This window comes from Melanostigma gelatinosum (genome assembly GCF_949748355.1).
Source record: "Melanostigma gelatinosum genome assembly, chromosome: 7".
NCBI classification, from domain to species: Eukaryota; Metazoa; Chordata; class Actinopteri; order Perciformes; family Zoarcidae; genus Melanostigma; species Melanostigma gelatinosum.
In genome coordinates this window covers 9094432-9116464 of record NC_136640.1, presented here as the reverse complement: position 1 = coordinate 9116464, position 22033 = coordinate 9094432, and the positions used below count along the sequence as shown (strand labels likewise).

The window sequence follows — 22033 nt, the reverse complement described above, 5'->3', positions numbered from 1 at the left end:
AAGACGGGAGGTTTATTCCTCCAGGAAACTATGAATAAAATACAATTGGTGGACTGTTTTTTTTAAAGTCCATTTCTTTTTTTAAATTGTAAAGTCAAGTTTCATTTTTCTTGATTCCAGAAAAAAATAAATATATTTTCTTGTTTCAAAATACAGATACAAATTCCTGGAAATGTCTTGGAAAACAAGTACATGTTCAATGGAAACAGATTGAAATTGTCTGAATGCAATTACAGATTAGTTTTCACTTTTGACAGAAATATAATTTTTACTGAGATTTGAACAGAGGACTTGATAGGATGGAGATTTATTTTCCCTTTAATTATATTTTGGTGTGCAGAGATCAATACAATAAAACCTGGGATACGTGTTGGCCTTGGAATGAAGAATTAACAAAACTCATTAATGAAATAAATGAACAAATATGAACCTTCAAAGAGAAAATAAGGAAGTATCGTAAAAACTAATTTTGGGAAACATTTTGTAGGTCGTTTCCGGTAAGCCTAATTAGATTGTCATATGTCAGATATTGATTCATCAACAAATCAAAATGTTTTGGATCACACAATGTTTCGCAGCCCTTCTATATGATGTATATATTGTTTCAGCAGCAAAGAACAAAAAGTTAACAGGTTCAAAATGAACCTCGTGTGCAGCCGGACTATAGGTTTGTATCTGTCCACACGACTGACTGAACAACCCGCCCGCACCTGTCAGTGAACCTGCAGATGTGTGTGAGGCCGGCGGGTCCCTGCTGGACCCTGCTGGACCCTGCTGGACCCTGCTGGACCCTGCTGGACCCTGCTGGTGTTGGAGAGCAGAGGGGAGACTCTGCTGCAGCTGTCAGGAGACCTGCTGTAAGGCCGCTGAGCTCAGGACTGCAGAGACTATAAATAGTTCAGCTGTTCACAGGCACCACCCACTACATTACCCATGTGGCAAAACAACACCACTGCATATACTGTACTACATGTAAGGAAGAGCAGCGGCAGCCTACTCACTGTGGACATGAAGTGATAGAGAAACTGAAGATTAGGGAAAATCCTTCAGGCGGGAGAATTAGACCAATATTTGTACTGAAAAAAACAACGTTCACTAATTTTAAAGTAATAATCTCACAGATTTTAATTTACATGTCTGGTAAACTACTATCCATAAACAGATGAGGGACCACAGAAAGGTGATTGAGCCTGTGGCCCACTAAACCCCTGCATTTGCAGTATTACACATTTTGGAGACATTCCCAGAAAATGATATCACAATCAGCACTCTCTGGGAAGTGAGACCGAAAAGCACATCTGTAGTCACCGCTTATGGCCATAGGGAATAAAACGAAGATCTTCAAGATTGTAACTTTAAAAAGGAGACATCATATGTATAAAAAAAGTTATTTTTCACGGCTTGTGCAGAAATGTATCTGAAGTCAAAACCAACCCTCAAACTGTGAAACAACCCGGTCAGTCTTTTGTGTGTAGGGAAATAGGGATGATAAAGTATTAAATTAGTGAAATTCGAAGTTGTAATACATTTTAAATAATTATCAATCTCATTGACTCATTGGTAGTAAAGTACTTTTTTATTTTTTTTTACAATCCAATTGAAGGCTAAAGGAAAAGGTTTTATATTGATTTTTATTTGTATGAAGCAACTTCATTCTGTCAGGTATACAGACATTACTCCACATTATATCTTTACAGTTTGCTGCTATAGTAACGCTCCGAATATCATTCATAGAACCTTTAATCATTTATATTAGTTCAATAAATCCCAGCGAATCTCAAACGACTGATTAGACGTCGAACAAACTGATTGAAAACACCTGTGTGCCTTTTGTGTTGAAATAGGACATCTATCTAAACAGACCCAGCCTACTTCTACAGTCTATGAAGCCAGGAAGTCAATAAACATTAATTGCACTCACCTGCCAACTGCCAGAGAGCCTCTAGATAAGGGAAGGAACATTTGATGAATCCTCCAAAATCACACATCACTGTAATTAACGACCTGAATCTCTGCAGCCTCGTTGTTGAAACGCTGTTACCTCACTGGACTTTCTACATTTCTGCCGTTTTGCACGTTTATGGCCCTCGCTGGTGGTTAACGAGGCACACCTGGTCTGCCTGTACCTGACAGCAGGTGTGGCTCGTTAACTGCCATGAAGTCCTGCAGGACAGTCTGAAGTTATTGATGGATCAAAGTGTGCCAAAATACAATACAATGTTCGAAATATATCTTCTTGAGTTTTCGGTTTCCTGTTAAAAACTGCAGTTACGAGGGAATGAGACTCTTATCAGAAGATGTGGTTGATCCTGGAGCAGCCCAGATTAGGGATTTCTGTAATGTCAGCACAGTGGTTTCAGATTAGGCTGATTTATTTGCTCCTTGCCTCCAACATGTCTGTGCTTTGGAGGATATTTTCTGTCGTAAACATCTGCTGCTGGACGAGCAGGCAGGTTGGAGTTTCCCTGTCTCCAATTGGACAATATCTTTTTTGGAAATTGAATGGCAACAATGCGAGCACTTTGAGCCGCATGAGTCAATGCTTTTACTGGAAAAGAATTTTACCCGCCCAAAAAATCAATTAGGTGCATTAGGAGTTTAGCTCTGCTCTGATGTAAGGTTAAAAGAGTTATCGAGCCACTCCTCTTGCTCAGGCACACGCAAACAAGCATCTTATTATATCTGCACTAAAACCATTTGCATTCAGCACATAAACGGACATATTATCGCCTGCGAAAAAAGCTGAAATGCAACGTCTATTAATTAAAAAACAGTGGCTGAAGCAATTTATCAATCAGCGATTATGTAACATCCAGCTTTTCCAAGAATAACACCGTGTAGAGGAAAAACAGAGAACATCTGCAGAGACACACTGCTCTCAACTGGCTGACGTAACTCGTTTCCTCTTCACTAATTACATTTCATGATAGCAGACTGCAGCCGACTTGTCCGACGCCATAAGAATCACAGTCGTATCTGGCTCTGTATTATTGAGTTGAAATATTTATTTTGAAAACTGAAAAAATAAAAACAAACCCACCAACATAGTTTTAGTGTATCATACAAAGACATATTTCAATGTTGCTATGTGAGTGTTTGTTTCTCTTTGACTACAGTGTGAGGCAGTTTGAAAGGCTGGCTGAGCTGGTAGGACTACAGACACAGACCCAAGAGAGACAGAGAGAGAGAGACAGGTTAATTAAGAATATTTGGGCAAAAATACAACCAAGCAACCCTCAAGGTGAATTCAAATCATCTTTCTAGACACTTGAAATACCGTATAAAATGTGTCTTATGTTTTACATTCCAATTTCTAATGAAAACAGCTACCCAGGTGTGGAAGAAGTGACAGAACACATCTAAAATCATGATTAAATACAGAGACACCCGGACCCAACAGTAATGCAATTAATGCTTGCTGTTTGTTTAACCTTCTTGGGGCAGCAGATGGGTGGTGTCAAATGCAAAAACGATTTCAAAGTCTGACTAATGAAACACTTTTCTCTCTTTTGAAGCACCCATCTGCTTCTGCAAGTGGTTTAAAACTAGTTTTGAAGAATTATTGGCAAATACTATTTGACCAGCGTCTGTTAAATAAACCAGTGTCACAACCTCTTTTTTTTTTTTTAGATACACAGCTGGAGCAGAGCGTCAAAACAAAGTATGTTAAGAGACAGAGAGAGAATCATCATGGTCACCATCAAACAGGAAGAAGAAATCAAACGGATGCCTACTCATCTCATGGTTTGCACAAAGGCATGATCAGTCTGCTCACAGAGTCCACTGGCAACAAGTTCAAAGTCAGTCCATCTCAGTAGGAACTTCTGTTAAATAACAACATCTCTCTCCTGTGGCTAGCGAGTGCACCATTCCTCATTCAATTAAACTGAATCCTTACTTGGAGAGATGCAAAAAATAACAATAATAATTATGCTATTGAATGCTTTTTAGATGAAACGAAAAGATTATTTCCAACAGAAGAAGGCTTGTAGTTTATATACACAGCTACTTGGTCTTTAGGAAGCTATTGAAAACACTTCAGAGTCCATTGTGGTCTTGGCAGACTGTTACGTTCGTGAAGGATGTATAAAACCGCAGTCCTGCAGGTATTTGAAGAGGCAGGCCCCTGCTGATAAACCAGATACAACATTTCATGAATAATTGTGTAAGTGTCCCGACGTCCGAGTCTTTTTCGGATTTCCTTTTGTTGCTACTGCAGATTTTTCTCTGGCCGAGAGGGGGCAGTCCTTTCTTCTGAAAAACCCTCAGCAGACGTCCTCCAGGAAGTAATCGAGCCAACGGGCTTGGATGGCCGCCGACCAGAAGACGACGCGGCTAACAGTCCATTATGTGACGGGAGCCCAGCTGCACCTCCACAGCTGCTGCTTCTGTGACAGATCTGTTGAAGTGGCCAATGTTTGTATGCACCAATAAGGGTCTTCAACTTTGTTTAACAACTGTTGCTTTTTTTTTTGTATATAAAAAGGAAGGTTGCCTCCCTCTACCTCCTTTAAGCAATATAAAAAAGGGGAAATGACAAAAATGACCCCACGTCTTTAGAGTTTGAGCAACGACTTTCTCTCGCATCAGTCCTTCCCACGATGCACCGCTACCTCCGACGATGTAGCACGAGGCAGTCGGCAGTCTCAAAGCTCACAGGGAGACGACTGTTGAGAGAGAAAAAAAAACTTTCCTTTCCTGAAAGTACTCCTGATTTTGGAGCAGATTTAAGAGTTTGCATGCAAGCGTCCGTTAAAAGAAAAAGAGAAGAAGAAAATAGGGTCGGCTCGAGTAAACAGTCACGGTCGTTAATGGTAGAGAGGTGAAAGGCAGAAAGTCCAGTGAACCAGGCAGTGAAGCGGTGTGGACTTGATAAGGTGATAACTCACAGTGAGGAAAGAACAGGAAGAAACTAGAGAGGAAGATTAAGACAGATAGACGGCCTTACAAGCTCACAACACTTGTTTTCGGAGGAGAGCAGGCCATCTATGTTACACAGAGACATGATTTGGGGAATGGGGAGGGGCAAGAACAGTCCTTCTTACTGCTGCTGAGAGTTTGGCCCTTGTGCAGTGCATCCTGGGATGTCTTGAGTAGAACTTGTGCTCTTTGCGTCTCCATTGTGACTCCTCGACGACGGAGTGCCGTTATTTTAAAAAACGGGCAAGAAAAAGACAATAAATACTCCGTAGAACGGATCCACTTCACGTTGACAGCGTTCCATCCAACACAGTCCCGGAGGAGAGGCATGGCATGGAGGGGTGTGACACCGTGAAGTCGGGCACCCTCCCTCCCCCAAACCTTCCACTCCTCACATCTATTGGTTCCTCCCTTCAACGCCCCCCCGTCGCTGAACCCGTGGACATGGGTGGAGAAGCAGGTTTAGAAAGAGAAGCACCTTTTAATTTGGCTTCGATGACAAACAAAGAAAAGAGAGAGAGAGAGAGAAGAACACAAGGAAGAAAGAGGGTGAGAGGTGTATAAATAGAAAGAGGCAGACAGAAGCCGGTCTTCTGGTAGAGGAGGGGGACGACAGCGCTGGCAGGTCTCAACCTGTGCCGATTGAGAAAGAGACGGATTCATGTTAATTGTTTGGGGGTGTATTCAAACTACAGTGGTTGTCCTCTGCCTTACCCTCTTCTTGCTCGCCCCAACCCTCCGCTACTCCGGCCAGCTCGTAATGTTTCTTCCTCAGCTCGCCGAGACGCTCGCGCTCCCTCTGCAGACGAGTCTCCAGCTCCAGCACCAGGACCTGAGGAAACACAGACACACACCCGTCATTTCCCTGCAAACCACGAAATACCTCCTTGTTTTTACGAGTCACATACAGAAAATAGTTGCATGGAGACAGAATAGGAGGGAACAAATATTATTTTCCTTTGATCTCATGCAAGACACTTGATGAACTTACTCTTTGTTATTTTACCTTTTCCCTATGATTTGATTTTTATATACAATTATTATATACAAAAATGTAATCCATGTTTAATTAAGTAAGTACTGATTTGCTGATTATTATGTTATGTTTCTCCAAATTCCCTTGTGTCTGTGTTTTCTAAAGCCTAGTTCGTTAAACAATCATTATTCACTCAGGTTTTTAGTTAAGACACTTCAAATCGAGGGACTCGTGTGTGTGTGTGTGTGTGTGTGTGTGTGAGCAGCTCCAGACCTTTCTGTGGTTTTCTTTCAGTGTCGGGGGAAGCGGAGCCACAACACAGAGTGAAGTGTTCATATGGGCGCTCTCTCTCAATGGACGGAGAACAATACACCTTTTAGTCTGATGTGGAAACTTCAGACATAAACTCACATATCATCCGTCCTGAGAGGTTACTAAATATTTAATTCCTAAAATAAGATGTCCTCATGCTGTGGGCTAAATGGGAGAGAGAATGTTGTTTCCAATGAAATGCAGAGCAGCTTCCTGGAGTGAAGTTACTTTTGCTTCTCTACATAATTTAAAGCATGTTTTTAAGACTCAACTCAGCTTTGTGGCTCATTCCGGTCGATATATATTTGCTGTATTCTGCCACTTACCTGTGCGTCCATCTCTTGTCGTTTGATCTGGGTGAGAGTCATGCTGGAGAAGTCCATTGTATCTGCACACGAAGAACAAATTATGTTTTTCTTACAACGTGTAGCTTTGAACTCCCGAAAAAACAATTGGACATTTTGTATTATGACCAAACGATCCTAACTTTCTCACCTTTCTCTTCAATCTGGGACTTCCCAGACTTGGTGGAGGCCACGACCGCCGCGGTGGCCTGTGTGACGCCGCGGGACGCCTTCTGCAGGCGCTGCAGGTTGCCGCTGTCCTTGTCTGCTTTCACCTGGAGAGGGAAGAACAGCAGCCATTCAAGAGACACGAGATTTACAACATGGGACCTCTGCTCATAGCTGTATTCCTCTGTTAGCTACCATTCAGACACCGGCAGAATGAAACAATTTGCATTCTTTGCTCACCTTAGAGGCAGCCACTAGCTGTGCTGTGCTGGCTGCTATTTCATGTGAACACACCATCAACTCCTCAAACTTCCCTTTGCCCTGCACCACCAGATCAGCAGCATCCCTGGAACGACAGCGTTCGGAGGTTAACACCACTTTGTTCACAGCACAGTAGGAACCACCTGATTTACGAAGGTCCTTCCAGGCTTAAGACATGATTTACTGTCTTGTTTGTTCTTTAGTTATTTCCTCTTAAAGGTCACCTCTTTCATTCTTCAGCACTTTTAAGACTCACAACACTTTTGTACTCGGCGGTAAGAAGGCGACGCTCAGGAGGGAGGACCGATACTTACACCATGACCGTGGCGCCCCATCCCACTGCTTTGGAGGCAGAGATCAGGCCCTCAGTCCAGCGGGAGTTCTTGGCATAAAATTCCTTCATGGAGGCTGCCCCCTGGTGGACAAAAGAGGGAATAATAAAACATACGTTTCATGAGACGCATTTGAAACTCTCAGGTATGAACGCAGGGGCTGCAACTTAAGACTGTTTTTAATGATCCATTAATCTAGCAGGTAAGTTATTGATTGAGCAATCGTTCATTTTTCCACAACGTAGCGACAAAAGCCGTTCACAATTCCTCAGTCAAAGGCGACATAATCAAATTGTCTAATCAACATTACAAAATAAACATATATATAATTAGTATATAATATAATATAATATATATAATTAGTGCAATCAAATAGTAAACGCTGCAATATATGCAGCCAGCTTTTGTTGAGTGTGTGTCCGGGACTGTAAGGAGGTATCAAGCTATTTGTTCATTTGTTTTATTTAATTAGAAACGGTACACGTTAATCTTTCCGCTAACTTTCAAAGTCCTTCGCTCACTCCCGATCTGTGCCGTTTAAATGCGTTTACCTTGAATTTCAGCATATAGGTGCACTAGAATTACTGACAATAGGATGTTTGCTGGCTTTTATCCCACTGTTCTTGTCATCCTCTTGTTGTTATGTATTGTCTCTTGTCTTTCAATTTAAAAAAAAAAAGATTTATAATAAATTTTAAAAAATGCGTTAACGCGCGATAAAATAATTGTCGGCGTTAATTAATGAATGCGTTAACGCGAAATTAACGCGTTAACTTGCCCAGCACTAATATATATATATATAAAATATACAATACTGTACCATACCGTGCTATTCTATATTACATTTTATATTCTGCTCTACTGCTGCACTATTATGTTTGTATAATAACGTAAATATTATATTTATTAGTATTAATATAATTACATTATACCTTTAAACTGTATCTTAAACCTCATACTATACTACACTGCACTCTATCACACTATATTATGTAAATATCATACACTATATTCTTGTATAGTTTCGTACAGTTCCTACTTATACTTGTATATTCCTCTTATTTTATGTCGTCTTATTTTTTGATGCTGAATATCTGATCGTGTGAAATCTGTTAACAATATGACAAACATCTCATTGTCACCGTTGAAACGCAGAAGAAGAAACTCACCCTGCCACTCTCCACGATGTCCTTTTGCAGATTTTTGGAAGACAAAACAAGCTGCTTGATCGCCTGCATCAGCTCTGTGCAGGAGGCCAAAATCCTGCAGGAGGCGACAGAGCAGAAGAAACAAACACTGACTCACTGACACAGCATGAAAGACGGCGCTCACTCCAGAAAGACACCAGCTTCCTCACTCTTTGGAAATACCAGTGAGTTTCCCCGCCGTCTAATTGTTGCATGATCAATGCACCACTGAATAATTGCACAGACTGGATAAATAAAGATGAAAACTACTTGATGACATGCACACTTACGTACGAGACAAAAGCAGCAAAATCTGAAACTTACAACTGAACGTAACATTGGGCGGTTTAGTGAAGATTTATGTGCATGAAACAAAATCACTGAAGTTTGGAGCTTCAAGCTTGTGCACAGTAACGTAATCAAGAGATTTCTGAACTTCCTGGAGCTGTTGGTTGCACCGTATAAATAAACCAACGAGGTGTAGGACATCTGTGATATCATAACAATTTGTGGAGCTGCTCCGGTGAAAAAGGAGTGACATTAAAAGTACTGAACCCACAGAATACACACTGAAGAAGAGTAATTATAGGTTTGCATGGATGAAAAACCGCAGACAAACATTACGTGCCACACCGGCTTCAGACTTCACAGTTTGCGTCGGCTTTGTGGCAGAACTGATCAAATTCTTCGCACGTCAGCCCTGAATGTGTGACCGTCTGCAGCTTCACTGAAACGTTGTGTAACTGTTTGTGCTGCCTTTCTCTAGAAGCATCTCTATTTCCTTTTCCAGTTCATTGCCGTTGTTGGAAACCATTACATCTTGTGGTCAGTTCTTTTACAAACATAACAGGAGGCGGGGCTTACTGTATCCATCTATAACAGAGGAATCGGTTACTCAATCTTCATATGTTTTTCAGGCTAATTAATTTGTCTTTAACCACAGAGGTGGGTGTTGTTCTGGCTACTGATAGTTCAAGTTTACAGTTAAGTTATGGCTAAAACTGCTACCGTATGGAGAGGAGAGAAACAAAGATAAAGTCCTCGAAAGAAGAAACATTTGTTTGTGGGTCTTTTTGTAAAATGTCTTGCACAGTATTCCGTTAATTTGAGGTGACAGTTTGCGATTATTGTGACGGTAAACAGTGATTCCAAGTCTGAAGCGGTGCATTACCTCTTATTGACTTCCATCTTGATTCCTGTATCAACCGCTCGAGAATTGTTGAGCATTTCCTGTTGGGATCCACAGAGGCACAAGGGACACAACAAAACAAAAAAAGGACACTTTGAAGTTAATTCTGCTGGAAAGTGAAACAAGGGACAATGTTTTCACACAGCTTACAAAGAGCCGCCCTCTCACACTCTCTCTCTCTCTCACCCACCCACCCACCCACCCACACACACACACACACACACACACACACACACACACACACACACACACACACACACACACACACACACACACACACACACACACACACACACACACACACACACACACACACACACACACACACAGCAAGTGCATTTAAATACAAAACATCTGCCACCAGATGACCACAGCTAAACACACAAACCTCTATTCTGGCAGCCGCCAACTCCACAGCAGCAGAAGTGGCAGCCATTTCCTGCTCCACTAGATCTCCCAGCTCCCCCTGCTGTAGGTCCAAACCCCGAGGACGCAGTTTCTGACCGACAGACGGAACAAGAGAGACTGAAGTCAGGATTAAAGCAAACAAATGTAACCCTTTTATCACGGTCTAGATTCAATTAAACTACTTTATGTTTTCCCTCATACAGAAACTTTGTCCTGTTTTATGTTGACAGAGTGCAAACATTAGTATGTATGAAGTATGGACCTCTGCAGTGGCCAGGATGGCCTCCAGAGCCGCCCTCAGCTTGCCGTTGTCAGCTGCAGACAGGCTGCTCTGCTGCTTCATCTGGCCCAGCAGAGCCAGAGCTTCAGCCCCGCACGCCTTCACGCTCCCTGACAGGGCTGATGGGGACAGAGAGAGGTAGGACGCACGTCATTAAAATATAAAAACAATTTGTGGAGCTGCTCCAGTGAAAAAGAAGTGACAATACCAGTATTACACCTACAGAATACACACTGAAGAAAACTAATTATAGGTTTGCATGCCACAATGGCATTGTCTATACATGTTGTGTCTTCTGTAAACTCTGATGTGCAACGATGCCACTAGTGGCTGCAGCTGCAGTGTTAATTATTCTGACATCCCTTCAGGCAAAGTGTCAACTGACAGCTGAAACAGCCACTAACATGAGAGAACAAGGAGAAACCAAAACTACCTCTACAGCAGCCGTCGGCCTGCTGCAAGATGCAGGACGGCCAGATTTGCATCAAACTGTACTTTCTTATGCTTCATTCAAATGTTTCGGTACAGTTTGGACAGACAGGGTTTTCAGAGCTTCAGACACCGCTTCAGTTTGACCCAGTTTTAATTCCATGTTGTTGTTTTTTTGTTGCAAAAATAAGACTGCTGGCCAATTATATTTAGGCATGTTTAGACTTGTCTAGGCTGCTAACTAGCTACAAAGAGAGCTAAATCCCGCAGACATTGCTCCTGAATGAAGACAGCAACTTTGTTTCGTCCATGCAGAATTTGGCTGTTCGGCTATAGACTGATACAAGGCATAACCAGAAGATTACTCACTGACATTAATGTTCATCCAGGCTAATTATAGAGAGGACAGTCATAACTTAAATGGCCCAACCTTACTTACATGAGGAGGTATGAACTACTTACAGACATGTCAGAACGTGTACATGTCTGGGACAACAGATAATATCAGGAGTGAAGTGGAGAGTACAATCTCTATCTCTGTCACACACACACACACACACACTTACCCTCAGCTTGCCCCGCGGGCACCATGTGGGAGGTGGCACTACCCTGAACGATGGTGTCGCCCACCAGGTGGCCACACTGGGTCACCACTCGCACCAGCTCAGATACACCTGGACGAACAAATTATTTGAAATCACACCTGCCTCAGTCAACATGACTTTATTTCACTATTTTATCTTGTTTGATGTTTTTACTTTTAATACACTCAGGTTTTTACTAGTAGTTATACATAACTATGGTTGGAATGATTTCCTAAAAACTTGAACAAAGAAATTAACATCGTTTATCACAACTGAGCATTTAGGAGGGACATTAGCACGCTAATAGCATATAAGCTAGTAGCTAGCAAACAGCTATTGCTAGCTATAGTAGGCTGAATACAGTACATCGCCTAAAAATACAGCGATACATCGCCTAAAAATACAGCGATACGTGTGGTCAAACATGTTTTCTAGTAAGGAATTAGCTTTGAAATGACAATAGCTTTTCCTCTTATCATAACACACTAGTACAGTTATCACCTTGTGTCTGCTTTGGCTCTACCTGGCAGCCCGCTCTGTTTTAATGATTCATGTTTTAAAGCCCACACACACCTGTTGTACATCCTCACCGGTGTTTCCACTAATGTACAGACTCTCTGTCTGCTTGATTGACACTTACCCTCACTTCTTAATTATGTTGCACCTACATCATTGTCATTTGTACATTAGTACAGAAAGTGGTGATATCACATCGTTCCCTGCAAAGCTTATCAGCCAAAACAACGGAGAACACCCGCGTGTGTGCGCAGGGCCGTTAATAATGATGATTTTAGGGTGTGTGTTCGATGACGACGGTCTTCATGACAATGTTGAGTAGCGAAAGAATGTATAAAAAAAAGGCATGTACTAGCTTATTACATATCTTTACCTCTAATGCTCACCTTTACAAAGATAAACTCTCACCTGTGTTGTCAGCCAGGAAGGCCTCTCTGGCAGATTGGAGTCGGTCCATACAGTCTAAAGAGGCCTGACATCTGGATGCTAGGTAGTCTGCAGAGATTAAAACAACAACATGTGAGCGTGCACACAAACATCACTACACACAGTGCTAATTAGCATCCCCTCGCAGCTGCTCTGACCTGCGGAGCTGGTGCAGCTGATGTGCGCCGGGTCGTCTATCTGAGCCAGCGAATCCTGGATGATCTTCTCTGCCTCCTCCACAGCTCCCTGCAGGCTGGACCAGCGAGCTGCAACCAGCTGGCTCTCTAACGCCTGCTCCCTGCTCTCCTGCGGGCGCAAATACACACAAGACTCACACGGTTGAACTTATCACACAAGCCTTTGTTAGAAATGTCAACGGGTCCAAATGTGAAAATGAATACGACGTTCATTGACGTGCTTCACTTGCAACCGAAACATCTGCTTGATTTATTACAGCTGATTAAGAAAGTTAATTCAGTAATTGATTAAAAAAAAAGACAATTCGTCACCTTCTCATTGAGCTGGTTCTGCAGGGCTTCGGCCGTCTTCACCCCGCTCTCCCTCTCAGTCGCCAACGAGCTCTGGACTCGCTCTAGCTCCTCCCCGTGGACCGCCAGCTCCGCCTCCACCTTCGACAAGGACTGCACCAGCTCCGCCTTCTCAGACTTCAGGGCGACCAGCTGTGTGCTGAGCACCTCACTCGACTACGAGGATGGAAAAAGAGATGGAGGGATACAAAAAAGAAGATGATTACGAGGAACAATGAATCCACAGGAAGGCATGGTGAGGATAATACGTAGCCGACGTGACATTTCAGGATGTGGTTTGAAGAAATCTTCGGCCACTGATTATAACAATATTGCCTCCATTTAAGTTTGCGGAGAGGCGTACTGTCTCCAGAGAGGTTCAGGATGAGGTTAAGTTTACAATTAAAAGAGCTGCGGTTGTGCAACTTGGCTGCAATGCAACAAACATGAACTGTGGCAACAGAGTGAAGAGTTACAACAGATCCTGTGTACTGGAAGTTTGTGAAATTACATTTTTGCACGATTAACTAGTTAAATACACAGTGGCGAGTGCATAGTAAGAAAAACAAGTGTGAGACTTACAGCCTGAGTCCCGGCAGGTCCGACAGAAAGCGAGAAATGTAGAGAGATGAAGAAGAAACAACATTAAGAATGCAGGAGCTAGCGAAAGCTGAAGGCATGTGACAGGAGCGATAAAACGTGGGCTGTGTGTGAAAAAGACTACGGAGATTAGAGAGGTGATGGAGGAGCAGGAGGACAGAAAGAGTGACAGAGTTGATAAGAAGCGGCAACAAGAGTGGGAGGCAGAGACGGATGAGAGGTGCGCTGCATGTGCAGAAATGGTAAGGCAAAGGGAGTCAAGAGCAATCAGTGGAGTTGTGAGAGTTAAAAGCATGAATTCATGGCTTACTGAGCTGTCACTCCCCTTATTATCCCATTCAAAATATTCCTACAGATCAATTTTTGCCGGCAGGAGTACACTGAAGCAAGGGAAACCAAGCACAAGCAGCCGTTTGGACAAGATTTTACGGCTTGTGCGGTTTCATTCTGGTCTCTTCTTTTTAAAGAAATGCATTTCCGTCGGTAATCGTGGAGCATTTCCCTTTGGAGCAGGCTCTGTTCTCACCAGTTGCAGTCAGGAGGATTTAGTTTTCACAATGTGAACAGCCTGATACAGGTTACAGACTGGTATATATTATAGCCCGTGCTTAACTGTTCTGGGTTCAGGTTTCAGAAAACGGGTCCCGTGAACAGCTGATCCATACTGTCGACCTTTCACAAACACAGGTCTGTGCACCAAAGATGTAACTAACACCACAAAAGCGGGGTGTAAGCGAGATCATCCAACAATTGATGGCTAGAGTAAGATGGCACGATGCCAGCAGCCCATTTTTAGATTTTATCCAGACTGCGCTCCATTAGGATCACCCAGATTTGTAAGTGAAAAATTCCACATCATTAATCTTTTCACCCTTTCCTGCGGCAGCCGCTACTATCTATTTTAATTGGGACCGTGATAAATTACTTCAGTAACTTTTCACAGCAACTTCGTAGATCCAGTTTAGCAGATTCAAGCCTCGTTTTGTGAGAGGAGAGTGACCTGTTGTGACGAGGCCATGGTGGTCTTCAGGGAGTCCAGCTCGGTCCTGCTGGACACCAGCTCTCTCTGCAGCTCCTGAAGCTGCTCCAGCTGGTCCCGCTCCTGGGTCAAAAATAAATAAATCTCTCTTTAGACACCTCACAACATCTCAGTTTGAACGCCTTAAACAGAAAAACTTGAATCGAAGGTTTCTTCTGTTTGGCTCATTTTGTAGCTAAATGACTTGCACTGAGGATCCGATCTTTACCTCATTATTTTAATCATGCATCCGACAGTAACTGTCAGCACTGTTGGACTGAACAGCCAATCACTCGACTGCAAAACACGGAGTCAAAAGCACGGCGCCTGAGCCGCTGTGCGTGTTTTGCAGCGATAACAACCTTCATGTCGTACTCACCTGTCTGTCTGCAACCTCCTGAGCGGCCTTCACCTTCTCTTGCATCTCTCTCCTCACTACATCCACTTCGTCCTGTGCTGCCCGAGCCACCGTCATCTGCCGCGTGACCTCTGCGTTCTGCACGCACACACACACACACACACACACACACACACACACACACACACACACGGGACACAGATGCAGACACGCAGAGAAACACACCAAAATAATCAGGACCGAGGCTGGATCTTCAGCTTGGGGGGAATTACAAAAAGGACAGCTGGAGGACAGATCTGAATTAAATGTGGATGTTTTTCTTAGGACAAGGACACAGAGAAGGAGTTGATTGAACTTGACTCAGTCAGACTCGTCTTCCTTCCTCACCTTCCTCAGCAGGTCGGCATGACTCTGAACCAGCTCAGAGTACTTCTCCTTCAGTTTGGTGTAGCGCTGCTCATTGGCTTGAGCTTTTTCTGGTTAGACACCCACAACACAGAGAGCGACAGACACACACGGTTATTAGCAGACAAAAACTGCAGGTAAGCCATCGCTGCAACGAAGGCCTAGTTTCATTAAACCTTTTTGATTTTTCATGTTACAACCTCTACTTTTCTCCTTGAGAATGAATGGACAAAGAGTTCTTTCTTTTTTCTGGTGTTATTTTTCTTATTTTCTGTGCCACAACTTTTATACATCGGCAGGTAACACTTCTAAGTTGGCAAGAAAGCTTGATTCCAAACTATTTTGATGTAATACATATCTTTCCGAATCACACAATAATGTGGCCAAGAAGCTTCCCGCTGAAGTTACAGATCGAGTCTTACTCTCTATCTCCGTCAGGCTGCGCTGCTCCTTCTCCGTGTCCTCTCGGACCCTCCGCAGGTCGTCCAGCTCCGCCTTCAGGAACTCGCTCTCTCCTGCAGCCTGCAGCCTCAGGTGGCTCTGCTCCGCAAGCTCCGCCTCCAGCTCATTGACACGCCCCCTCAGAGCCTGACACAAGCGACCACTCTGACGAGGAGCAGAGGGAGAGAGCGGGATGAAAAGAATGGATTTATTTGAGGGCGAGACATGACTTCTGTAAGCTGTTGAGAGTGATAAAGTAAATATTTACCTCCAGTCTGAAAGACTCCAGCTCGTCTTTGAGGGCCTGGATCTCCCTGGTCAGCTGCTCAATCAGACGGTCTCTGATGGATGAAGACAAAACATCAATCAAAAGTAAAGTCAGGGGTCATGGGTGACTTGTAACAGATAAAAATGAAATTTGGCTTGATTTTAGTCTGAAATGTTTGTATGCATCCAATCGAACGTCTTATTTTATACAATCAAACCAAAGATCCATATCTGTGTTGTGATATTCGTGATCAGTAGAGTCACAACTATAATCATGCAGACACACAAATCGTTTTCTGGTCTTACTTGTCGTCCTTCCGTAAGCCGTTCTGACTGTTGAAGTTGAACGGGTCAATAGCAGCCGAGGTGCCAAACAGGTCGTCAAACTTGGTCTCCAAAGCAGGCTGTGTGTTTAAAACAAGCAGGGTTAAAATAAATATATCATGGTGATCATCTGTATAAAGCTTACATTGGCACTATTTTATTGTTGTCATTAACCAAACCAAGTAATTATTTTGAGTTTCCTTCTTTTTTCTAACCGCATAGTTACAGTTATTATGAAACACAGTCATTACCTATTTAGAGTTTGTTCGTACCAATTTGAGTAAAAACCCATGTCCTAGACCTGCTCTTAAAATATGTTTTACATTTTTATTTAATTTATTTTTTTCTTTCTTTCTCTGTGTATGTAATTTATTGACCCTAGGGTCACATTGTGTTTTTTATGCTTTTAAATGTCTGCTCTGTTAAGCACCTTGTGATGTTATGTCTGTGAAAAGCGCTCTATCAATAAATTTCATTCAATCATTCATATCATCGAATATATTTATTAGGAGCCTCCATCAATCTGCTCATTCACTAATACTAATCCAGGTGTTTTGCAGCTGGATTGTGGGTCCAAACTGCCATTAATCACCTCATTATTTACGATGTTTCATAGAAGACAAATATGTTTTTTCCCCCCAACAGCCAGCTATGTGAAAGTCAATATAATTAACACCATGACATAAATATAAACCAGATGTTGAGAGTAATCTCATCAAGAATCTGAAAAATATCACAGGAGAGTCTCCTCAGGTAATTTCCTGCTTTATGTCCCTCAGTTTACCACATTGCACCTGTTGCCTTACGACTACTTCCACAGACACAACATCCTCCTTCAAACCGTGTACAGAACAGATGAAGTGCATTTTAAGAAGGAACCACTCAGGGAAACTCCTCTTGTCTAGTTACCGGCAGCGCGGGGACGTCCGTGTCCACCAGGTCGTCCGTCTCCACCACGTGCTCCGACTCGGGGGACGACGACTCTGCGGGGATCACGACCACGGGGCTGATGTGCTCCGACAGAGCCGACGCACGCAGGAAGTTAGGCGGGTTCTGCCAAAAAAAAACACACGCACAACTATAGTCACCATATTGTTATTCGTGGGCTTTTAACAGGCTTTTGCAGGACGCAGATAGACATGTCCCAAACAAGATATAATCAAGGATTGTTTTAGAGTTTGACACAACTGGTATATAAAGATAAACTATCAAAAGGCAGAACTTTCTGATGGGAAATGAATGAATCCATCGGGGAACAGAAACCTGAAACAACCGTAGTGGGTCCACTTTAGGCTTAAATGTGGTTAAAATGTGGACTTATTGAGGGCGGGGTCTCACCTCAGGCAACTGTGGGATCTGAATCAGCCTCTTGAAATACTGCAAGTTACTGGAGCGATAGAACAGACCCTTTAACCTGAAACACAGAGACGGAGAGATCAGGACAGACGAGACACACTCGAAACCGTGACCGGCTGTGTTCCCGCAACTGCAAGTGAACGTCGTACTTCTTAAACTGTTCCTGGAAGCGATCTCTGTGGCCCTGCAGAGTGTCTGCTGGAAGGCCTGCAAGCACACACAAAACACAAACACGTCAGCGCTGGGACACAAACACTGTTCAGGTATTCTGTGTTTGGACGTGAAGTTTGAGTGCACACGTGGTTGATGGGATTTTGAGCATGAAAGAATTAAAGCTGGGAGGTGAAAGCCTTCAAATCGCCCAAACATCTTCTTTTCAGACACTGAGAAAAGGCTTGTTGGAACTGAATTGCACGCATTTTTTTAGTTTATCCAGCGGAGCTTTGGAGAGTTTCAGGAGCCAAAAGGTCTGAAAACTCCGAGCAGAGCGCGTCGTCTTTGAACCTTTGAAGAAATGTGTCACGCATTTTAAGTATTAACTCACTAATGTCACTACAGAGCTAAAGGTAAAGCTGCTGCTCAGGAGGCAATGAAATACGAACAGATGTGTTGTGGCTTTTAATGTGTTAAAACATGGACCTGTCTTTATCAGCTCAAATCAATTATAATGAAATATAACTTCAACAAACTTCGGCTAATGCTAATTTAATATTCTTTTCATCATATTTTCATCATCGTAGCGATGTTTTATGATTTTATTTGCACATCTAACCTTCATTCTGTCTTTATTTCTGACACATCATTGATATTTTACTGTTTTTATATTTTCTACAGTTTTTACTGTGTTAATATTCTTACAGTTTTTGTTCCAGGTCACATAATACAACTCCTGACTGGAGCAGCAAAGATCAAAAAACATCAGCCGGCAGGTATCTTAATTTCAAATATTTGCTGGTTCCAGCTTCTCAAATATGAGGATTTGCTTCTTGTTTTTAATAATGTTTGATAGAGGATGAAATATTGTTTAATTCCGGACTGTTGGTCAGATGAAACTATTTCTTACTCTGGGCTCTGGAAAGTTGTAACTGCTGTTTTTCACTTCTATTTGACCTTTTCCCGTAGAGTAAATGATGAATCATGAAAATAACTGTCAGATTAACTCATAAGGAAATTAATTATTAACCCACGACAGACACTGCTAAACTTGTTTTCTCTTCGTCTGCTGATTTCTAACAGCAGGACTTGAAGCTCTGCGGTTTGACATTCATCTTTTTACAGACATTTATCCGAATGAATCTTGCTTTTCTGTTTAGGGGCATTGATTATGCTGATGATTCAATCCTATCAACGTGCACCTCCTTCATGAATAGGTGGCATGAGGGCTTTACGTCAAGTAAAGAGAGATTTGGGAATAAAATACTCACTAAATGACTCAATTGACATTATAATAACACATTTTTAATAAGGTCTGAACTCTAATGTGCACCGTAACAAGTTCATTTCTGCATGACAACCCAACTGATGACCACTAGCTTTGAAATGAAGTTCATAAACAACGACTCACTGCCGTGTGTTTCCCTTTAACTGCGCAACATTTGTAACTTGACCAGAACTGAACAACCTGTACAGTGTGCCATTAGCCTTTCGGTGTGCAGTTTGACCAACAGGGGTGTGCGTCACTCACAGGAGTGCAGCTTGAACAGCAGCTTGACGGTGTAGTCGTACAGGTGGCTGCTGTCCAGGATGACTTGGATGAGGGGGGCCAGGCGACACTGGCCCGCCGCCGTCACCGACACCGACCGAGACATGTCCAGTGAGCTGAAAACTGGGGAGGGGAGAGAGAAAAACACACACACACACACACACACACACACACACACAGAGTCACGCAAACCCGTCAGTTATCGTCACACATATCAGTGAGACACTCGTGCACAGGGCTCATACATCATGAATTTTACATGAACCAATCAAGTTGTTCTGCTGTGCTCACTGCCTCTAAAATGAACTAATAAATGGGTTGAAAGCAGGCGAACAGCTCACTCTTGCTTATTGGGGGAAAAAAAAAAAAGGTTTAAAGTGGAGCAGCAACCTGAACACTAACAGGATTGTCTGACCACCTCTCTGCCTCCATCAGTACGCCCCTCTTTCATTTCCCTGCTCACAACAACCCCCAAAGCCTGGAGAGCCTCTGTGTTCACTGCAGAGGTGTGGTTTCCTGCACAGCTAGAACACACACACACACACACACACACACACACACACACACACACACACACACACACACACACACACACACACACACACACACACACACACACACACATACACACACACACACACACACACACACACACACACACACACACACACACACACACACACACAAGGCCTCTTAACCCCTGGATGACGTGATGCCTTTAAAATATACCAGACCGAAAGAGGAAGCTGACGGGGGCTTTGAGATTCGGGTGTTCGGTGACACAGACTTTGTGTTTTTGTGTATACCTACGGTAGTCGAATGTCAGATCACAGCATCAAATAAGTCCTGAACATGAATAGAGATATGGTTTCTCTACCAGACAAAGAAACAATCATTTCATTTCTTTATGTTCATCTATGAATGGGAGAAAACAGCTTTCCTAGCATTTCCTCTTGGTCACATCCCATCCCGTCTATTTTGAGTCCCGTCCATACTTTAACCCAGCATGACTCACCCAGACAACAGCACGGCCACCACCCGGTATCTAACCACTAACAGCCGTCACAGCGGCTATCCCTGTGCACCGTTGCGTACAGTACACCTATCGGTCAGACTGCGTCTTTCTGTCTGTCAGTGTATCATCAACCTGTGCGTGCCACGTCATAATCTGGCTCAGATAAGCACAGCTGGTAGCACAGGGCAACACAGTCGGACAAGAATAGCTTACCGCCCAGGAAGAGGTTGAGCTCACACTCCAGGTAGTCAAACATCTCCACTGTCAGCTGGAAGCTGAAGGAGGGGAGACAGAAAGAGGGACGAACAGTTTTACATGAGTTCTGCAAACACACACGTTTCATATTCCTGTTTGCAACCAAACATCTGTTCGTATATGCAGAAAAACCTGCTAAAACTATGCAACAGACTCCTATCCGATTGCCTGAGGTTTTAAATTTCATACACTACCAAGAATGAGAATGCGAGGTCAAATTAGTTTTTTCTGCCAATGCAGTCCTGTGCCTTTGAAAAGAGCATATTCATTTCATGTTTGTACATTATTAAATAATAATAACTGCCCAATTTGATTGTATTCATCATATATTCACTTCCATGTGTGTCCCAGCATCAGGCCGGACATAATTTCCTTCCTGCATTCTGAGAGTCTGAGTCACGGTCAAAGCTGGGGTAAAACACCCAACCTGGGAATAAATCTACACAAAACTTTTACCTCTTAAGGCCTCAAACTCTTTAACAATTGGAGGAGGAAAAAGTCCCTCCTTGGTTGAACCGCTCACATCTCATTACAGCCGTAACCTCTGATGAGCAGTTTCTGGTGGCCATTATCTCATATTAAAGCGTGACACGGCAGTAAGCAGATAATTGTGGCGGCTCCAGAGCTAAACTGTTTGGAGGGAGACAAAATAAAATGCAAACAATTGAATGAAATCTTCCCTCTCCGCTTCTTACTCCTTCTTCTAGGCCTCGTGATTTCACGACAGCGTGACGAATGAGCTTTGATGAAAGAATGAAATGGAATTATGACTCTCAGATTAATTAAAATTCAAAACTTTGTTCTCCATTTGAATTTCTAAACAGCCTTTTCTCCCGACTTGTGCTAAACAACACCTCTGAAATGATCACCATGAGTAAGTTCTTGTGGCTCTGGTGCATTGTGATTGATGAATTCATCCGTTTGAATTTAATTTCACACTTTGGTCAACACAGTTTGAGACGTAACACTGAAGCTCGTTAATATCTGGATCCTGGCCGGCAATAAGCACATCAACATAAGAATAATAATATATATATATATATAAATAAAATAAGAACACGCTAAGCTGCAGCAGCGACACACTCACAAGTTGTTCACGTCGTTCTCTCCCGCCTCGTCCAGCTGTCGGTTTGACATCTGCAGGTTTCCAGGGAACCGAGGGTTCTGAAAGAGAGGACAACAGTCGGAGGTTCAGCCGTCCTGACGTCCGTCTGAGACGAACACGTGACCGTTTTACAGGCACGTTTATAACCATTAACAGGCGGGAATGTAAAGTACATTAACGCAAGTACCAATGTGAGGTACTTTACTCGTTTCCATTTCATAATTCATGCACGAGTCGTGTTTGCACCTGATGAATTTAATATCAACTCTCTTCTACCTCTGGTTTTAGTCTCTACCAACTCCTCAGAAACAAGCCCGTCACTTCAGCT

The 22033-nt window shown here is 42.9% G+C and overlaps 1 protein-coding gene across 2 annotated transcripts in view; it reads right to left on the bottom strand.

Moving 5' to 3' along the window:
- Window positions 1-1201: 1201 nt before the first annotated feature.
- The window catches only part of hip1 (huntingtin interacting protein 1), a 42103-nt gene continuing 21271 nt past the window's right edge, over window positions 1202-22033 (bottom strand). For both annotated transcript variants that reach the window (XM_079271954.1, XM_079271955.1), the window contains exons 6-31: window positions 21688-21764; window positions 20559-20620; window positions 19313-19453; window positions 17778-17835; window positions 17611-17686; window positions 17182-17325; window positions 16255-16352; window positions 15950-16022; window positions 15663-15846; window positions 15223-15311; window positions 14857-14973; window positions 14460-14561; window positions 12842-13036; window positions 12491-12638; window positions 12315-12401; window positions 11373-11480; window positions 10360-10496; window positions 10078-10188; window positions 9672-9730; window positions 8483-8576; window positions 7296-7396; window positions 6961-7066; window positions 6704-6827; window positions 6535-6596; window positions 5635-5752; window positions 1202-5553 (exon numbers count right to left, since the gene is read on the bottom strand). In XM_079271954.1, coding sequence (XP_079128080.1) covers window positions 5549-5553; window positions 5635-5752; window positions 6535-6596; window positions 6704-6827; window positions 6961-7066; window positions 7296-7396; window positions 8483-8576; window positions 9672-9730; window positions 10078-10188; window positions 10360-10496; window positions 11373-11480; window positions 12315-12401; window positions 12491-12638; window positions 12842-13036; window positions 14460-14561; window positions 14857-14973; window positions 15223-15311; window positions 15663-15846; window positions 15950-16022; window positions 16255-16352; window positions 17182-17325; window positions 17611-17686; window positions 17778-17835; window positions 19313-19453; window positions 20559-20620; window positions 21688-21764 — 2676 coding nt within the window. In that variant the 3' untranslated portion in view covers window positions 1202-5548. The remainder of the gene's footprint in view (window positions 5554-5634; window positions 5753-6534; window positions 6597-6703; window positions 6828-6960; window positions 7067-7295; window positions 7397-8482; window positions 8577-9671; window positions 9731-10077; window positions 10189-10359; window positions 10497-11372; window positions 11481-12314; window positions 12402-12490; window positions 12639-12841; window positions 13037-14459; window positions 14562-14856; window positions 14974-15222; window positions 15312-15662; window positions 15847-15949; window positions 16023-16254; window positions 16353-17181; window positions 17326-17610; window positions 17687-17777; window positions 17836-19312; window positions 19454-20558; window positions 20621-21687; window positions 21765-22033) is intronic.